Source organism: Sardina pilchardus, chromosome 3 (assembly GCF_963854185.1).
Source record: "Sardina pilchardus chromosome 3, fSarPil1.1, whole genome shotgun sequence".
Taxonomy (NCBI): domain Eukaryota; kingdom Metazoa; phylum Chordata; class Actinopteri; order Clupeiformes; family Clupeidae; genus Sardina; species Sardina pilchardus.
Genome location: NC_084996.1, coordinates 11,548,733 through 11,567,824, shown reverse-complemented (window position 1 = coordinate 11,567,824; position 19,092 = coordinate 11,548,733). Strand labels below are relative to the sequence as shown.

General features: G+C 48.6%; 2 protein-coding genes across 8 annotated transcripts in view; one reads left to right on the top strand and one right to left on the bottom strand.

Annotated features, from left to right (window-relative positions):
• cbx7a (chromobox homolog 7a) overlaps positions 1 to 3,103 on the top strand; it is a 5,316-nt gene extending 2,213 nt beyond the window's left edge. Inside the window, exons 3-6 of one of the 2 annotated variants that reach the window (XM_062531817.1) lie at positions 96 to 161; positions 263 to 329; positions 985 to 1,364; positions 1,785 to 3,103. In XM_062531817.1, the coding sequence (XP_062387801.1) occupies positions 96 to 161; positions 263 to 329; positions 985 to 1,364; positions 1,785 to 1,821 (550 nt within the window). In that variant the 3' untranslated portion in view covers positions 1,822 to 3,103. Of the gene's footprint in view, positions 1 to 92; positions 162 to 262; positions 330 to 984; positions 1,365 to 1,784 lie in introns of both variants that reach the window. The other variant, XM_062531815.1, reaches the window with a different exon arrangement.
• Positions 3,104 to 4,014: 911 nt separating this feature from the next.
• ep300b (E1A binding protein p300 b) overlaps positions 4,015 to 19,092 on the bottom strand; it is a 40,894-nt gene continuing 25,816 nt past the window's right edge. For all 6 annotated transcript variants that reach the window (XM_062531806.1, XM_062531808.1, XM_062531809.1 and 3 more), the window contains exons 18-31: positions 17,051 to 17,290; positions 16,660 to 16,748; positions 14,616 to 14,696; positions 14,268 to 14,324; positions 14,029 to 14,106; positions 13,369 to 13,436; positions 12,504 to 12,666; positions 12,145 to 12,291; positions 11,816 to 11,929; positions 11,434 to 11,599; positions 10,537 to 10,704; positions 9,519 to 9,680; positions 8,229 to 8,510; positions 4,015 to 8,008 (exon numbers count right to left, since the gene is read on the bottom strand). In XM_062531806.1, coding sequence (XP_062387790.1) covers positions 4,916 to 8,008; positions 8,229 to 8,510; positions 9,519 to 9,680; positions 10,537 to 10,704; positions 11,434 to 11,599; positions 11,816 to 11,929; positions 12,145 to 12,291; positions 12,504 to 12,666; positions 13,369 to 13,436; positions 14,029 to 14,106; positions 14,268 to 14,324; positions 14,616 to 14,696; positions 16,660 to 16,748; positions 17,051 to 17,290 — 4,908 coding nt within the window. In that variant the 3' untranslated portion in view covers positions 4,015 to 4,915. The remainder of the gene's footprint in view (positions 8,009 to 8,228; positions 8,511 to 9,518; positions 9,681 to 10,536; positions 10,705 to 11,433; positions 11,600 to 11,815; positions 11,930 to 12,144; positions 12,292 to 12,503; positions 12,667 to 13,368; positions 13,437 to 14,028; positions 14,107 to 14,267; positions 14,325 to 14,615; positions 14,697 to 16,659; positions 16,749 to 17,050; positions 17,291 to 19,092) is intronic.

Sequence of the window (19,092 nt, the reverse complement as noted above, 5' to 3'; positions counted from 1 at the left end):
GGCATCAAAGTGTATTGTGTCGATTGTATGATGAAAGTGTGTAGGCAGTTGGGTAAGTACTCATGCTGAGGTCTGCGTTTGGGCCTGTTGAGCAGGTACAGCACATGGGAACCCGAGGACCACATACTGGACCCGCGCCTGGTTCTGGAGTACGAGGAAAAGTGAGTCATTCTGAAAGAGACCAAAACAGAGATGATAGTAGTGACTGATGATGTACGATGTTCTTGACATACTCTAATCTTTCTGCGTCCTTTTTCCCCAGGGAGGAGAAGGACAGAGCCTTGGCCTATAGGAGAAAGGGCCTCCGACCACGCAGGCTAGTCCTGAGGGTACGTGGGGGGGGCTGCCACACCATGAACACATTTAGGTTCAGTCTGCCCCTCACCAGCACCCTGCACTGTTAGAACCTCACTCATTCACAACTGGGATGGTAGGCAGAACATGCTGAAGCAATGGATGGTGTGAAAGCACAGAGGTGTTTGACCCACTTAGGATGACAAGTTGGAATCTGCATTGAGTCACTAGGTTAGAAAGCCCCCAGAAAACCAAGATTGGTCTCTCACAACACACACACACAAACGTGCGCGCGCACACACACACGCACACACACACACACACACACACACACACACAATAGTTCTGTAACTCTGAAACTTCATGTACACAATACTCATTTGTGCTAGAACACAAGTGTTTCATACATAATCACTAAGTAATCAACTAGAGTTGCATAAATAACAAAAAATAGAATCTCCATGGAAACGAACAGCTAAATATGCAAGACATATCAATAGTGCCTGTGACTAAGCTAACCTGTGGTCTATGACAGATTGGTACAGGTACTTTGAAGTGTATCCATGATTGTTCCTTTCACACATTTATTAGCATAAACAATAGTTAGCATTTCATGTCTGACAACTGCACCATTGTGGCAGACTAAAACTTCCTGTCAGGTTTAATGAGTGTACCTCTGTTTTCATGCAGAACATGTACGCCATGGACCTTCGCAGTGCCCACAAAGTGCCCGATAAGCCGCCCCCTCGCCTCCGCCTGTCTCTCACGCGCTCCATGGGGGCGGAACTGGAGCACGGCGTCCGGCCGTGCAGGCCGGGGGACAGGGCCGGCGTCCTGCGGCGCCTGGAGAAACGCCGCAGCAAACAGGGGGCGACCAGAACCCTGATGCTGGACCCGCGACCTCCACGTCTGGAGAAGGTTCCGCGCTACGCGCGGGACTCGATGGAAGAGGACGACCACGGAAGGGGGGAGGAGGAGGACCACCACACAGTGGAATTCCAAGACAATGAGAGAGATCACACTGCAAGACAACAACATGAAAGCGGACCAGGACAAGGACATTCCCAGTGGTAGGTGGGGCTGGCATGATGTTGGTGTCCCAGCAGCAGTTGAGCCAATATGCTGAGGAATTTGAACTCTGACTGAGTATCCTCGCCTCTGCCTTTGCCTGGTTTATTTATGTCTGATTGCATAAAGCCACTGAAATGGGGACAAATATGTCACAAGGCAGACAAGCATAAATACCAACGAGTAAAATGTCTCTAGTTTCCACTGACATGACACCAGGTGATGCTGTTGAAACACTAGAGTTATTCAAGCATTATAATACTGAACATATTCCTCATGTGTAGAACATCTCAGATATCTTACTCCACAACTCATGGCTATTGCTGGCTAACAGTTAACACCATTACTCTACTCACACGAATGGAACAGCAGTGCAGTGCTTGACGTCATCCTAATCCTTCCTTTTTCCATCTCTCTCTCAGGCCCACAGTTTTCAGATGGCTACTGCTCCTCTGCTGAGCAGGACATGGCAATGGCGACCGAAACAGTGGAGGACTGCGGATCGTGTCACGGGCCAGGGATGACGAGCCTGTTGAAGGCAAGACCCCCATGGCAGGGACAGGGCTGAATGACACAGCCAGGACTTTGGATGATCCCGATTTGAGTGCAAACCCCGACAGCTTAGGGAGGGACGCTCTAACAGAGGGAACACAGGACGTGGGGATGGCTGACGAATCACAGAGCGCTGCTACTGCCACGGCAAGAGAGGCAGACACACACGTTTCCCTAGACAGGGAGGACAGCTGTTTGGCACCAAGAGATAGCTCCACCACCACTTGTATCAAGGCAGAGTGCGAACTTGTCGTGGTGTCCAAGCGGGACGTGTCCATTGGTAAGAAGGGGTCAGGGTCAAGCGCCACCTCACGGACCTCTGGCAAAGTGATAGTGACAGATGTGACCATTAATTCCTTGACAGTGACATTCAAAGAGGCACTGAAAGCGGAGGGGTTTTTTAAGGGCTGTGGGGTGAAGTGAAAAGGGGACGAGGAGGTCAAATTAAGGAAAAGATGGAAAGATAAAGACACAACAGGTAGAGGTTCAAGACAGGTGTTTGGAAGGAACTCATGAATGTCACTTACTGCGTAATTATTCCGACCTTCCTTGTACAAAAGCTAGTGATTTGTTTGTGTTTTTTGCAAAAAGTAGTACTACCTTTCTGCAGTATTGCTTCCAGTGAAAACCACTGCAACAAAACAGCTTCCACCCATCTCTAGCTCATTTCTTTGATGTTGTCCCGTTGACAGAACAAGCTCAAAAAAAAGCACTGCATTATGAAGTTTAAATACAGTACAGGAAGCTTTGTTTATGTGTGTGACTATCAGCTGTATGTGTGTATGTGATGGACGCAGCGCACAATCATGTGTTGGCTCATTGGCCTTTCGTGGTGAAAAAGGTTACCTGGCTCTATTTTGGTTTTTGTGCCTGCACATCTCCCTTTACTCCGTTGTAAAGCCTGTGCATTTTTAACGAGGATGGTGTCAACTTACACTACACTGCTCGCGCAGATGCTGTAGTAGGACTAGGACGTGTTCACAGTTGAATTTTGTGTTTTTGTTGTATTTATCGCATGTCCAAAAAACCACCTGAATTTAAATTATCCGTCATATGGTTAAAAAGTACATAATACTGAGTGAAAGACAGTTTGGTGTACTTGAATGTTTGCTTGCTGGTTTTGGTGTAGTTTATAATAATGCATTTTTTTATTACCAATAACAATAATAAAAAAGAAAACACACACACAGCCATGCGTATGAGTGTTTTATCTGCCACAACATAATCTAATTTACATTCTTCGACCTAGATCGCCCCTTATTAATTCTTAAAGAGGACCAACTGATGCAAATTTAAAGTAAGAGAAAAATCAAGTTTACATTCACAGGGATTACCTTTGGGAACATACTGGCTCATGGTCGCAATCCTGAAGGCAGGAGACACAATGCTGTAAATTTGATGGTAGTTCCTCGAGAAAGCCCCAGAGGTCACTGTTGTCATGGAAAAAAAAAAGAAAACAATAACATTTAACACAGTTTGTGTGGGCATTATTTTTGTCGGATTCTAAAAACAGCACATTTTCCACATATTCACATTCTGAGACTCGCCCGATCTGGAACAAAAGGCAGGTAAGGAGGAACACAGCCATTTTTTTTTTGTCATTATTTTAAATTTTATTACAAAAAACAGTATTTGAGTCCACAGCTTGTGTTTTCTTTGTACAGTAAAAAATATTAAATTAACCCCCGTTGCTGTTGCGAGTAAACAGCTATGCTGGGGAGAGGTGTAAGGAGATGGCGGGAGGAGGTGGGGGCACAGAGGTGGGACTTGAGGGAGGAGGGGGTGGGGTCTGGTTGGCACCAGGCCTAAAGTCCAGGGAGGGAGCGCAGAGAGGGGAAGAACCCCCCTCCCCTCCTCCTCGCCTCCCAATCATTCTACGAATATGCAGTTCATGAGGTGCACCCCCTCCATCCCACCACACAAGGACAGTTGCCCCCACTTTATATGTGCACACACGCACAGACACACACACACGCACGCACGCACACAGGCACACACGCTTGCAGCACAACACACACTGTATTCCAGCGCACGTCCTTGTGCAGAACCGCCTTCACTTCCTGGTAAGTCATTCATAAATAAGGAGAGCGCGCACACACACACATTCACGAGAGGGTTTATGAGTGTGCATGGGGAGCAGGGGAGAGGGGGGGTGCAATTCCCCTAGGTGGGGTGATTGGTGTCCAATGGTTAGGCATTTCAAAAGTGGCTTGAAAGTAAGATCCATTGGCCAACTACAGCACACTCACCCAATCCAAGACCCCCCCCAAACACTGTAATACATAATTCCATTAAAAATCCCTCCCCCAACGACATCATCATGGGCAGAGGAGCTAGCCTCCGTCTACCCATTTCAACAGTCATTAACAAAAATATATTCTTTGTGAATTGTAGCAGTCTCAGGGTACATAACAAACCGTTTGAAAACTCAAATAAATAAAGCAAAACCATAACTTTACAAGGAAGATATGCATGATGTTTGGATTCATAATATTAATAACAATAATAATAATACTCCACATCACTCTGCAAAACTGAAAACAGAGACTGGTTGACGGAGAAAAAAAAAGAAAAACAAAACAATAAAAAGTCCATTGCATTAAATCACTTGCTCTTTAATATTTCACCACTTTTTAAAATCTTAAAAATATCTCCTAAAAAAGGCAAATACTCCTCTCCACCCAACCCCAAAAATATTACCTGTGTTTTTCTCTAAGGGAGAAAAAATTCCCCTCTCTTTGTACACAATTGGCAAAAGAAAAAATATATATATTAACAGCAATAACTTACCATTCATTTATTTTATTCATTCATTTGACATTTTGATTTATTGTAGCATCTCCCATAGGAAGGTCAGTTCATTGTGTTTATATTGAAAACATTAAATAATAATCTTTGTACTGATTTAAAAAAAACAAAAACAAAACCCGAAAAAAAAAAGAAAAAAAAAACTAACACTGTCCACTCCCCTAATGAGGCATGATCTGGGAGCACCTCGATGCTACATGATGTCTAAGGAGTTGTGATTCATATTGGCGTTGAGGTCCTGGCTATTTCCTGATAGCATGTCCGGTCCTCCCGGCCCGTGCAGTGCCCCCATGCTCAGCTGCGACAGCATGGCGTTCTGATCTGACCCAAAGGGGCCACCGTCCATGGGGTTCTGCTGCTGCTGAGGGTTCTGTTGGGGCGGCGGCACCACCATCCCTGGGTGGTGCTGGGTGAGGTGCGAGGGGTGCGGCGACCCGGTCTGGGTCTGGGGCGAGATGTGGTGCGGGGAGGGCTGAGGCTGCATGCGGGGCGAGGGGCTGGAGTGTGGCGGCTGCGAGTGTGGCCGCGGCGACGGCTGCGGCGAGCGCACCTGGTTGCTAAGCGACGTGGAGAGCTGCTGGCCCTGTAGGTGAGGAGACTGGGACATCTGCTGCTGCTGCTGCTGCTGTTGTTGCTGCTGCTGCTGCGGGCTCATGGGATTGCTGTGCTGGGCGGGCGACCCCCCGGCCAGGTGCTGCTGCTGCTGCAGGAGCCGCTGCTGCAGGGCCTGCTGGAGGAGGGCTTGGGTCTGCGGGCCGGCCTGGCCGCCCGGCTGCTGGGGAGGCTGCTGCGGGCCTCCCACTCCGCCTCCGCCCGGACCTCCGTCAGCCCCCTGCAGCATGGCGTTCTGCTGCTGCTGCTGCATCTGGAGCCTCTGCTGCAGGGCTGCGGTGGCCGCCTGCTGCTGCTGCTGCTGGGCCCCAGGAGGGAGCTGCTGGCCGCCAGGGGCCACTTGCATGCCCCCAGGCTGGCCCATGTAGCCCTGCGGAGGCTGCTGCTGGGGCTGCTGGAACTGAGCGTGGTTCGCCATCTGCTGCTGCTGCTGAGCCTGCTGCTGCTGCTGCTGCTGAGCCTGCTGCTGCTGCAGGTGCCTCCTCAGTAGGAGCTCTCGGAACTGGGGGTTGTTGGCCATGCTGGCCATGGAGGGGCCCTGCCCTGGGATGCCCCCTTGTTGTTGTTGTTGTTGTTGCTGCTGCTGTTGTTGTTGCTGCTGCAGAGCTGCCACTTGCTGTGGTAACATGGGCCGCTGTTGCTGCTGTTGTTGTTGTTGTTGTTGTTGCAACTGCTGCTGCTGCAGTTGGGCTATCGACTGCATGCCAACACCCTGACCTAAGTGTATGCCACCTTGGGGAGCGCCTGCGCCAACAGCGCCCGGTTGGCCGCCCATGGCTCCGGGTACCCCCTGGGGTCCCGCTCCTGGTTGGCCACCGGGGGGCGCCCCACCGGCGGCGCCACCTTTGTATTTGTAGACTCTCTGCTTGATGAAGGCGGCCATGAGCTGGGGGTTGGAGCGCAGGATGTTGAGCACCTGCTGCTGCTGGAGAGGGGAGCTCGGGGAGCGCAGGGTCCGGAGCAGGTCCTGCAGCGCCCCCTGGGGGAAATTCCCGGCGCCCGCACTGCCACTCGCGCCCCCCGGCATCAGAGGGTTGCGCCCGGGAATCTGCTGCTGCGGCTGTTGTTGCTGCTGCTGCTGCTGCATCTGTTGTTGCTGCTGAGCGGTCACCATTCCCGGCTGTGCCATCTGGCCCATCATGACGGGCCTCTGCTGGGTTGGCATGCCCTGACCGGCCCACTGCTGCTGTGGAGCCTGCAGCTGAGGACCCACCCTGGGCTGGAGGGGCACCTGCGGCGGCAGCTGGCCCTGGGGGTTGGCCTGCATGGGCTGGCCCTGCTGCTGCATGGGGCCGGCGCTCACCATCATGCCGGGCGGCACCTGCTGCTGCGGCTGCTGCTGCTGCTGCTGTTGTTGCTGCTCCAGGTGAGCCCTGGCTGCAGCAGCCTGGGGGGGCAAGCCCTGAGCCGCCACCATCCCCACCCCTGGGTGGGGCATCCCCATCTGGCCTGGGGCCTGCTGGGGGTGGTGGGGATGCTGGGGCATCATGCCGGCCTGGTTGGCCTGCCGCTGCAGGATCTGAGCCTGGGCCATCTTCCTCTGGGCGTCGGCCACCTGCTGGATCTTCATGGCGATCTCCACGGCGGCCGGAGGCGGCCCCGAGGGAGGCTGCTGCTGCTGCTGCGGTGGCTGTTGGGACATGGGCGGCTGGCCGGGGTTGGGCAGGTGCGGGGGCGTCTGCTGCTGCGGCGGCTGCGGCGGTGTCGCCGGGCCCAGTCCCGGTTTACCCTGCGTCTGGGCGCGAGGCGATGAGCCGGGAGCTCTCGGCCCGTAGGCAACCATGCTGTTGGGGTGCTGCATCTGCTGCTGAGCCTGCTGTGCCGCCTGCTGCTGCTGCTGCTGTTGTTGTTGTTGTTGTTGTTGTTGTTGCTGCTGCTGTTGTTGTTGTTGTTGCTGTTGTTGCTGCATGGCCATCTGTTGCTGCGGTGAGTTCATCATGCCGCCGCCTCCGCCGGGCATCTGCTGGAACTGATGGTGCATCGGGTGCTGGGGCATCCCACCCTGCTGGGGCATCGGCTGCTGCTGCTGCTGCTGCCCGCCAGGTGGGCCCCCGGACACGCCGCCCACGCCAGGCTGGGGCAGGGCGGGCATGCCGGTCTGCGTGGGCGTCTGCGGAGTGGGCGGCTGCGTGCCGACGGACGTGGGCGTGCTGGGCCCCGTGGTGCCGTTGTTGCCGGGCGACGGGAGCCCCCCGGGCGGGCCGCCGGGGCCAGGCTGCCCAGCCCTCTGCATGGTGGCCATGCGCCGCCGCAGCATCTGCGCCTGCTGGAGCCGGTGCTGCAGCTGCTGCTGCCGCAGCTTGTGCTTGATGTTCAGGCAGAAGGGCACGGGGCACTTGGCCTCCTGGCAGTGCTTGGCGTGGTAGCAGCAGAGGGCGATGAGCTGCTTGCAGATGGGGCAGCCGCCGTTGGTCTTGCGCTTGCAGCCCTTGGTGTGCTGCACCACGCGCTTCATCTTCTGGCACGAGGGCAGCGAGCAGTTGGCGTTGCGGCACTGGCAGGCGTGCACCAGCGACTGGATGCAGCGCTGGATGCTCAGGCGGCGCGAGTCGCTGGGGTTCTGGCTGGAGGCGGCCGCCTGGTTGTTGCTCTCGTCGTCCAGGCCGAGCCCGAGCTTCTCCATCTTGTGCTCGTGGCCCTTGATGTTGTAGCACTTGCCGCACAGGTCGTAGTCCTACGCAACACAACAGAAACAAATTAGTGTGAAACACAAAATATGTACACATCCGTGCGGTCAGAAACACTGAATCTTCAACTACAAACTTTGGATAAATTTTCTCGAATAATTGTCAGAGCCCTCTGCAAGTGTGTGCAAAGGTCTTTTTTTTGTCCTGAGCGTGAGCAAACCATCTTCGCCGTTCCCTCTGTAAGAAGCCCCTTTTCCCCTCTCCTACCTCGCAGACGGTGCAGTGGAAGCGCGTCTCCACGTGGTGCTTGCACTCGTTGCAGGTGTAGACGAAGCGGTCCTGGCTCTGGTTGTGCAGCTCCACCAGCATGCACATGGAGCTCCACTTGGAGCGCCGCATGGACGAGAACTCCAGGTGCTTGTCGCGCGCCAGCGTCAGGAAGGCGTCGCGCCCGTCCATCAGGTCGCACGCCATCAGACCGTCCGGGTCCTGGATGGGCGGAAGGGAGTTGGCGGTGGGGCCGGCGATGAGTCGGATCACAAAGAACACCTGTAGGGGAAAGTCAAAGGGATTAAAACGTTGGCACTGGATGGGTTTTGAGTCGTGGTCTGTCAAGCAGAGAGGGGGAAAAAAACAAGTTGGACCATGGATGATATTGAAAGGATAATACTGACGCCAAATCATTTAGCTTAATAATTCATTTGGGAATCAATGTTGATGTTCCTCAAATAAAAAACATTGCGCATCGAAGCCATAAGCCATGTCTCACTGATGAGTTTGAGTAAATGGGGTGTTACAGCTGTTTGTGGTCTATTACAGTATGCCAAAGATATTTGAACTGCATACTGTATCTGACACTGTTATCATACAAACCAGGGAATGAGAGAGATCATAACTGTACAGTAACATCAGTATTGGTAATTCTTACAGTGAGGCTACCATCACTTGCACTAATGGCATCACTTAGTATACATTAGGCATACGTGCAAGAACAATAAATGACTTAAACGTGTAAGTGTAAGATGAATACTAAATACAGACCTGACAACCTTGAAGAAAGTTTGAGTATCATCTCAAATCTGCTCACATCGGCCTTGCATGCTTACATGCATGCCGCCAAAAACAGACATAGCGAAACATGCAAGAAAGGCCCGTTTTAAAGTCATATCTATCTAAATTTGAGACAAACGTGTTTGAGAAAGTGCAAATAGAATCTTTTACGGTATCTCAATCGCAGTACTTTGACAATCTGTCTTGGCGCCAAATCCTGGTCTATGTACAACACGTGTTGATGTGGATGTGTTGTCCATTTTCTCATATTAGTCTCTATTCTATAATCACTTTACTTTCTATCTCACGCTCACATTAAACTGATTTACAGCAGATTCTAAGCTCCGGGGCAGCTTTTACAGAGAAGTGGGATGCCTGCTCGGTTTGGCGCACCTTTTAAGTAACACATCACACAGGTGGACTTGGCTGTGAAAATGCATGTTTGGCGTGTAAAGAGATGTACAGTAAGTCAGCAGGTCTGCAAGTATGGAGCATGAAGCACTTTACCTCTTTGTGCTTCTCCATGGTGGCGTACAGCTTCTGTGAGAGGTCATTGGACACGTTGGGCATCCCCGGCTTCTTCTTGTTGGCTCTGCTCAGACTGCTCTTGTTCTTGCTTGTCTTCTTGCTGTTCTTCTTCTTGGCATTCTTGCTGTCCCCTTTGGTTGCCTAAAAGTGAGAGATGTTTTTGTCAGGGTAAAAATGTCACCTTTGCATGTTACGGTTGTGGGATTTGACCCTTTTGCCCTAAGCTATTAACAAATAAAGCAATTGAATAGTTAATAGTTTATAGACCACATTAAGGAGAATAGCAATAAACAATAATGTCAATGCAATCAATACACTAATGAAAATAAACAATTATAATATACTAAGACATGCTTAATTGACTAATGGCCTGTGCAGACTACACGATTTCAGCCCGATTTTGCCACGATTGTGTCGTGGCCGACAAATTTCCATTGTCGGGTCCGAATATTCAAAGTCGGTAACGACGTTCGAAGGAGGAAGCGTCTTGTAATCTGACATGTTCAACGACCCGCGATTTATTGTCTGCGACATTCTAAGACGTTACGACCAAAAGTCTAGCATGTTTGATTTTTTGGGGAATCTCCTACGACTCCCGTGTTGACACTGATACTGTGACGACACACGACGAGAAGGCTACGATAAATGATCTTGTAATGTGGCCACTCTTGCGGCCACGACACTGCATGATTTTGTGGTTCTCTGATCGCCTAGTCTGACATGGTCAATCGTAAAAGATAATCGTGAAAGACAAAAAAGTCGTGTAGTCCGTACAGGCCATAAGAGCATGCTGAACAGATATGTCTTTAGACCCCTCTTGAAAGACCCATAATTTGTACAAAACATGTCAACAATCAAATTCTAAAAGTGAGAGGAATGAGTAGTCATCACACCAGGGTTGTGTTATCCATACACTTTTGCACTTTTACCAAGTAAGAAGACTCGTCTGGTCTTACTACAGCACATCCCCCAAACACTCCATCCATGTCCCACTCACATCAATGCTCTCGCTGGAGGTGCTGTTCTCCTCCCTTTTCCTCTCCTCCTCCTCCTGCTCCAGCTCCTTGATGCTCTCCTCCAGCACATTGGGCCAGAAATCCCCCTCGAAGTAGGGCAGCTCCTTGGCACTGGTCAGACGGTCCTCGGTGGCCTGCTTGAAGATGTCCTACACAAAAAAAACAAGGTATGACCAGTCAGTAGATCATACGAACATTTGGGTAGTAACAGTTCACACTGACTACAACAGGTGCAAAAAATGTCACCATTATTCATGGAATATTTCTGTAGGTTATATTCCATGTCAATATGTCAATATGGTGCAAACATTCCTGCTAGCTGCACAGGCCTATTTGGAAACCTCACCAAAATGTAAACACAGCTTTAATAGGCCACTTCCAATCACTAGCATGCTATGCGAGTCTGTTGGCTTTTAGTTATTTTAATAGCTTTGCAAATATCGAAGTTTGTGAGCACAATAACTTAATTGTGCTCACATGAATGGCCATAAACTTATCTTTCCAACGATATGTATATCGCGGGTATTTAAAAAACTATCGCTAAGATAACCGCATTCAAAGTTGACATGGTTCTCCCGTCACGACATGCCAGAAAAGGAGAAATTCTCCTTTTTAAGCGGTGTGGACAACGGGAATGACTGATAATGTGTTGAATCTTCACCGGGTTTAAGATTCAAAACGTATGTTTTTCCGTGAAATTTGTTCACAATATGTCGAATTAAGCGATAACGGGAAATTCAACATTTTAGCCCAAACGTTGGTTTATCGTGGATTTTCTCAATATAGCATCAATCACAAAGCAACTGGTTTTGCTTTGCAGGGTCACATACTGTATAGCCTCTTTCTTGGTGCACAGCACAAACATACACATAGCCCACCTTGTAGTCATGAACGATACGCTCAGCAACAGCCTTGTCCAGCATCTTCTTATACCACTCCTGCAGGCGTTTAGGCTTGGGGATCTTCTGGTCCATAGGGTGACAGTGGAAGATGTAGTCATCACCCTCACTGGGAGGGCATGCCCAAATGTGCCCCGTTGTGAACCTGTGGTCACACAGCATGGTTAGAAATGTAAAGGCCCAAAAAACATCAGCTTTGAAATTCAGAAGGTGCAAATGCCTATGCCAGACAGATACAGATAACAAATGTAATCAGTTACAAGCCAGTTACTACTAACTAACAGGTTTGTGTAGCAGTGCAGTGGAATGAGGTGGTGGGTTTATGGCCGTGATAAATCTAGTTGAAGATGAGTGTGCTTACCCAAGCCTCCTGACATACTCCAGGTACCCAATGAGGATTTCATGGTAGACACCTGTTCTCAGGTGTCGGGGCTGAAAAAAGTGCACACTGTCCAGGTAGGAGATATACACCCGCCTACACAAAAAAATGAAAGAGAAAAAAAAAGACACCAAAAAAGGGGTCAGGTCATACGAGATATGAACTACAAGCGAGCCGTTTGTCAAACTATTCCCCTCTAACACAAAGACAAACGGGATTCCGCTATTAAACTGATTTCACAGTACAAAAGCTTAGGTTTTACTCTTCGTGGAAACCCATTTGTTGTTATAAGTTTCTGGAGTGCGGCTGACCTCTGGTTGGGGGGAGGGCAGTCTGAACCGTACTCCTGCACGTGCATGCCAAAGAAGCACACGTCCGTGCCGTCAATGTCCTCAAAGGCAAAGAGAGCTTTGGTCCTGTAGGGGAAGGACTCCGACATCTCGCCGCTGTCCACAAACCTGTACAGGTCAAGAGATACGTGTTACTGCCACCAAATCACAGGAAAGGTCATCCAAAGGTCATCCAAAACACCAGGTTAGTATAAGAAAGCTATGATCTGACCACTTCTCCATCACTGAATCAGTCAGTCCCAGTACTGTCAGTAGCCTACTATGGGAGCCTTTGGGACCCAAACTATGAGGGTATTTATTCATCAGCAAGGGAGCCTCACCTGGCCTTCATGCCAGGCTTCACCTCCACCACCTTGTCCGATACGTGGACAACGCGGATGGTGACTTCACCGGCTGTCGGCGCCATATCCCGGTGGTTGTGCCGCCTCAGGTAGTCGTTCACCCGCCCCTCAAGGAAGCCGCCCAACTTAGTCTGGGGCAGCCCTGCAGACGGAAATGGAAGGGTCAGAGACACGAGAAATAAAGGACACAGACTGTGGAGGGACACAACGCATGATAGAAGCCAAGTGATGACTACTGAAGAAGGCGCCAGCAAATAGCCATCTATTTAGCTGCCAGAAAAAATAGTTTGTCATTTCACCATATGGAAGAATCCATACTAAGTTTTGTTTCCATGTTGCGGTTAGCTATGAAAAAAAATAATAATTTCAAGCAATTCAAAAAAACCCATTCAGCATGAAAAATCTTTGTAATGCAACAACTGTATACTTCAGGTGTGATGACCCTATGCAAAGAGTGTAAAGAGACCCTATGCAACTTTTTCATAGTCATAAAATCGCTTAGAAATCGTTGTTTTGCTTGACTGACCAGTTTTATCGAAAACAGTCACATTTCCTCCCGCCCCTAGTGTCCCTATCCGCTATTACAACCTTGCAACTTTCTGATAAACGATCGTCTGCTGTTTGCATCTGGAAGTCAGAGACGCGAAAGGAACAAGAAGAACCACGCTTGCAATTTATATATTTATATATAGCCTATATATGTATAAATATACAGGCTAAAGCTGTCGGGGAAGCTCTGCAGAGAAATATGCAAGCATAAAACGAGCGAAAACGAAAAACGAAACCGAAACCAGAGATGAAATCGCCAATCCTGCATTATTCCTCTTTAAGTGACTCCACTTACTTTTGGCTGCATACTTGTTCTCTTTTCTGTTCTTATTACATTTCTTGAGACAGCTGTCACACACAAAGCTGTGGAGAGAGAGAGAGGGGGAGGTGGAGAGAGAAACACATGTTCACAAAACACATTAACATGGTGTACAGCTTTTGAGTTCATCAACTCAACTGACACACACAACAAAAGACTCAGAGTCTTCAAAGAAATGTTCTAGACTAATTTGACCCTGATGGACCTCCAAAAAGTCCACCAATTCCATGTATCGGGACACCACAAAGGCTGTTATGCCATTTACCCCCTGGCTGCCACTGAAGTATGTGGGCAAAAACCATGCATTTATGGCACGCAAAGGAAACATGCAGCTCGGTTTAAAAAGAAACCGACTTGTTCAGTATGTTATACTACTTTCTTTGATTACCGACAGTGAAAGGGTGGGAAGTTAGCTTTCTAGTTGATTCCAATGTTGCAAAGTCTGCTTCCTAATTCGACTTGGTGATGGTTCGATGGTTGCTATAGTTCTTATTCAAAAGAGCATTAATATAGAACAGACCTTAACTATTTTTTTTACCAGCTCTACTTCATAGGTGTCCCGATATAGAGAACTAATAGCCGCCCTAACAGCCAATCAAGAGTGCAACAAATAACATGAATCCTTTTACAACTCACCCTGCTGGCCAAATTGTGTCATTGTGCAAAATGCAGATCTGGTGCATTTTACGACCACAGTCAGTACATTCAACAAGTCTGTAGAGAGGGAGGGGGAAGAGATATTAGAGAAGTGAAAAATGGGAGACAGGACACTGTGCGGAGATCCACTCCTGCCATGATTCAAAAAGTTTTACATGGACTTCAATACTTTCACAAGGACATATAAAGGAAACATTGGATGATATCAGAGCACATACAATTCAGGGTCCAACGTGTCGTTCTTCTTCCTCTGAAACTGCTCTTTGTTGATGGACCTGTGGATAGAAGGAGACAGAGAGGGACAGGCGGAGGACAGAGACAGACAGAGGCCCAGCCGAGTGGGTGAACAGAGTTAGACTCGCCACACTGGACATCTGCATTACAGGCTCGCTGGAGGACCAGCAGGTGGCTCTGCATCGCAGATGGAGAACTGCAGAGGACGGTTTTTTCCAACATCAACATGCACGACATTTCAAAGAGATGCATTCCACATTTGTACACTCGCAGTGATTAAAAAACACATTGCTGAGTGTAAGAGAAGGGAGTGTTAGAGAGTGGGTACTCACGTCTGAGGCTGGGAGGGGTCGTCGCCCAGGGAAACGCTCTCGCCCTGGATTTCGTTGAAACACTTCTCACAGAAGTGGTACCTGTCAGCAATAAGCCCATATTTTGGTGAACTACACCGTTCGCCACGAGCACAGCCAATCACAGAGAAGGCAAGCGGAAGTAGCCATCAATCAGGGCAGGACAGGGCGGGGCAGAGCGGAGCAGGCCAATGGGCAGGCACACAGGAGGAGCAGAGGGCGGGGCCGTCGTCGTAGGGAGCAGCCAATCATGATGCAGCATTTTTGTGTGGGCAGATTGTGTTTGGATAGTGTGTAAATTTCGGAGCGGATGATTGGTCACACCATAGCAGGCCAATGCAGACATCACAAGCATTAAAAAAGGAGGGAGAGAAGGGAAGAAGGGGGAGGGGGAGGGTAGAATGAATATTTTAAAAAGTGTGAAAACCAAAATGTTATGGACGAGACATGAAAGACAGGACCGACAGGACCGACAGACAGACAGACAGACGAAGGTGGGGTGGGACGGTAAGGACCAGGGAGGCGGAGACATCTCAATCATCCCAGATAAAAAAACATGGAGCAGAAAGCCAAGCCAAAGCACAGATCAACCTCCAGACATCCACATGGCCAAAACAAACAAAACAGGGATTATGGCAACATGGTAACAGGTGGGAAAAAAGTTGGGGATGTGGAGGAAGAACAATTGGTGCAACTGCGACCCATCATCCTCTCGTGCCATTTTCGAAGTGGGTCCCCACAGGACTTAACTCTAAGTGGCATTGTTGTGGTTGTTTGGTCATGTAGCAGGACATGTGTTATGTGTAATGCTCCGAATACAGTCGTTCTGAATCATTCAAATAGAGTTCCATTAAACTACACTATCTGACTATATTTGTTCATCATACAAAAACTTTAACTGATATTTTTTGAATAAACGTTACGTCACACATCAGCTGCCGCCTTATTATATTAGCTGAAGTTGAGCGCTTGTGGTTGCAGTCATCGGCTACAGTATTACAGGATAAGGCATATAATTCATTTTCAAAATCTTGCCGAAAATGAACTATATGAACATTTGCTCTCGTTGTCTCCACCATCTTCCAGTTACTATGAATTCCCATCTGTTAACTCTGAAGGTGAACTTCAAGGTTTGAGGGATTTGATTTCTATGCCAGATGGTGTTACCTGAATTTACCATGCACTCATTTTCACTCTTAACTTTTTTACGCTGTAAAAATAAAAACTCATGTTTACCTCTTTGACTTATCTGACTTATTCCGTAGACCTACTCTGCTAGCGAGTGCAAGTCTCAACATGCTATAATGCCTCCTTAACGACACCGGTCATCTTCGTAGGATAGGATATTACAAAAACATTGTTTGCACTTAAAAACACATGCAGCCTTGAGTTTGCTAGCGATTCAGAAGATCACTGCTGCGTCTAGCAACAAAACAGAACTATGATTTGTTTGAACCATCATATCTAACACTGGGCAAAAGTTTATTTACGTCACCGGACAAATAAAACAAAGATTGATTGAAATGTAATGCAACACATTTTTCTCAATCCTAAAACAATTGCTTGCTGTCATGTTCCTTAATGTGAACCAATCAAAATGATCACTGCAGTTTAGTCCCCTGTTCTCTCCCTGTCAGCTTCATAAAATCTGCTACATCATCCCAACACATTCACATGCCATCCAATGTGCAGGACTAGGGACCCACTTCAAAAATGCCACTGTGCAAATGAAAATGGTAGGAAACGTGATGTGAGGTGGGGTTGTGCATCACTAATGAGAGGCTACCAGTCAACCCAAGATCACCCGTGATCAACACAATGCAACATTCACATCATCTCACATGTTTGGGGACATTAACTCAATGTAAAAGGACTAAGCAAAACAAAACAAAAATAAAACACAAGCATTGGACAACCACTACTGTATGGAAAAAGACCAAATTTCTCATTTGTAAGGCTCTGCTGGACTTGCACACGTTCTAATCTGGGGCTACGTGGTTCTAACAGGGTTCTACTCCTCACTCACCTGTTCTGGTAGCTGAAGTAGGCAGCATCTCGTGGGATGGTGCACAGCTGCTTCCCGTAGCAGCAGAGGGTTTGTGGGGAAAACTCCAGCTGAGGAGAGAGGCCAGGGAAACGACATTTAAGGGAGTGCTTAAATCAACCTTTACCCAACCTTCGGATCACACACCCAGATTAATCACACACACACACACACACACACACACACACACACACACACACACACACACACACACACACACACGTAAACCAAAACTATACTACAGACAGGCACAGGCATACAGTCACTCAACAAATAAACATACACACACACAGACAGACAGACATACAGACAGACATACAGACACACACACACACACACACACACACACACACACACACACAGACACACTCACCTTCCTGCCACAGCAATAGCCCAGGCTCCGCATGACCGGGTCGATCTCCTGCTCGAAGACCTCGGCCAGCTTGGAGCAGTACTTGTAGACGCGCGAGGTCTTGCGGTTGTAGAGCCAGGCGTTGTTGAACATGAGCCAGATGTCGTCCACGTACTGCCAGGGCTCCTGGTACTGGCCCGTGTCCAGCTTGCGCTTGATGGTGGACAGGTCCATGGGGTTCTTGACTATGTCGAAGTAGTCCTGTGGAGGACGGGCCGCCAGTTTAGGAGCAGGAAGAGTCCAGAGAACGGGAGGGAGGAGGAGGAGGAGGAGGACGACGATGAGGAGGACGAGGATTGGCGGTCAGAGATGACGGGCGACACAGCAGTGGCGCAGGGCAGGCACACGGAGAGGAGGTCAGTAGTAGGAGGATGAGGAGGAGGAGGAGGAGCGGAGGAAGAAGGGGCGGCAGCCGGAGGTCCACAGCGAGCCAGAGCAGAGGAGAGAAGAGGGTGCAGGGGGACAATGTTGAGGGCTGCAGAGAGGTGCGTGTGCAGACAAAAAGACATGACAGATTCTCCCTTCCTCGCACAACTCTGCACCCCTCATTTCTAATCCTTCATCGCTTTCCTTGAGCATGAGCGAGCACACACATGCATACAAGCACATACGAGTGAGCGCACACGCACACACACATACGCGCACACGCGCACACACAAACACACACACACAGCGCAAAGGGGGAAGGATGGGTAATGAGACATAGGGTCTCTGTTCATAAGCAGTCAATCACAGGTTCACATTCATGATGCTTGAGGGGCAGACTGAAGACAGGAACAGCACAAAGCATTACTGACTGGCAACACTGCTTTGCACTGTACTTCAATGGGATTTTGGATTTTGTGGGGGGGTTAAATAAGGACACAAACACGTCAGGGTGCAAAGTTGAGGGGACTGGATACACGGCAGGTTTTCAAAACAAAAAGCAACACCACAAGAACAAGCAAGGCACACTCAGCCTGATCACACAAGGAGGACATTAGGAGCAACACAGACCTCCACAATGGAGTGTAATAGAGTGCAATTAAGAGACAGATTTGCAGATTTGTATTCAGGACTCAGAATCCTATTCAAATTGTTATCTGCTTTGGAATTCAGCCAGAATATATAATGCAGCTGAAGGTGGGGACCATGATTTAGGAACCAAAAGGTTCATTTGTGCTTATTCTCGCGGCAGTTGTTGGCCAGGGTCTTTCATTCAGGTGTGAAGCAGCATGCCAACCCAAGAGTGCATCAAAGATAAATAGGAGATCTGAATAAAGAAACCGTCCACTGGACACTGACTGAAAAACAACTCGAGCAGTTTTGTAATTCATTTACTCAGATACAATTAAGAGCACTGGACATCCATTGCTTTAACAAGAAGTGATGACAGCTGCACATTGTGCTGCTGTGATTTAGTCAACAAAATATTTCAGAATATCAAATTTGGGTACCCCTCAGAAGATTGCCACACTTCTTCACTCCAAAATGAAAACTAAAATCACACTGCAACACATTACTGATGCAGACATGTGCCACTTAGCATTTTGCATTAGCTTAAACAATAGAAAAACAAGCAATGGATCAAAAAGCAACTTCACATTCAAAAACATTACGGACACATAAGCAAAAATGAAGCAGTGGAGCAGAGGCATTTGTTTAGCTCGAGTAGTCCTGGGGACAGACACTCCGCTGTGTCCTCCTCAGCACAAATTAGGAGAGCACTCAAAATAGACACCTAGGTAATCAATTCTACTAATGTATCAAATAGACACTTCTCAGCAATCAAGGCTTTATTATTAATAAATTATGAATTCATTATTTCTGAAATAGCTAGGGAGGCAAATTCAGTCAAACAAGTGCTCCATCCATTGCTTCATTTGACACAGATAAAGCAAAATTAAACAACAAGAAAATGAAAACTACAATGATCAGCAGTGAATTGGAGGGGAAAGCATGAAGGACAGACATGCACACATAAACATGTGCAAGCAAACACACACACACACACACGCACGCAC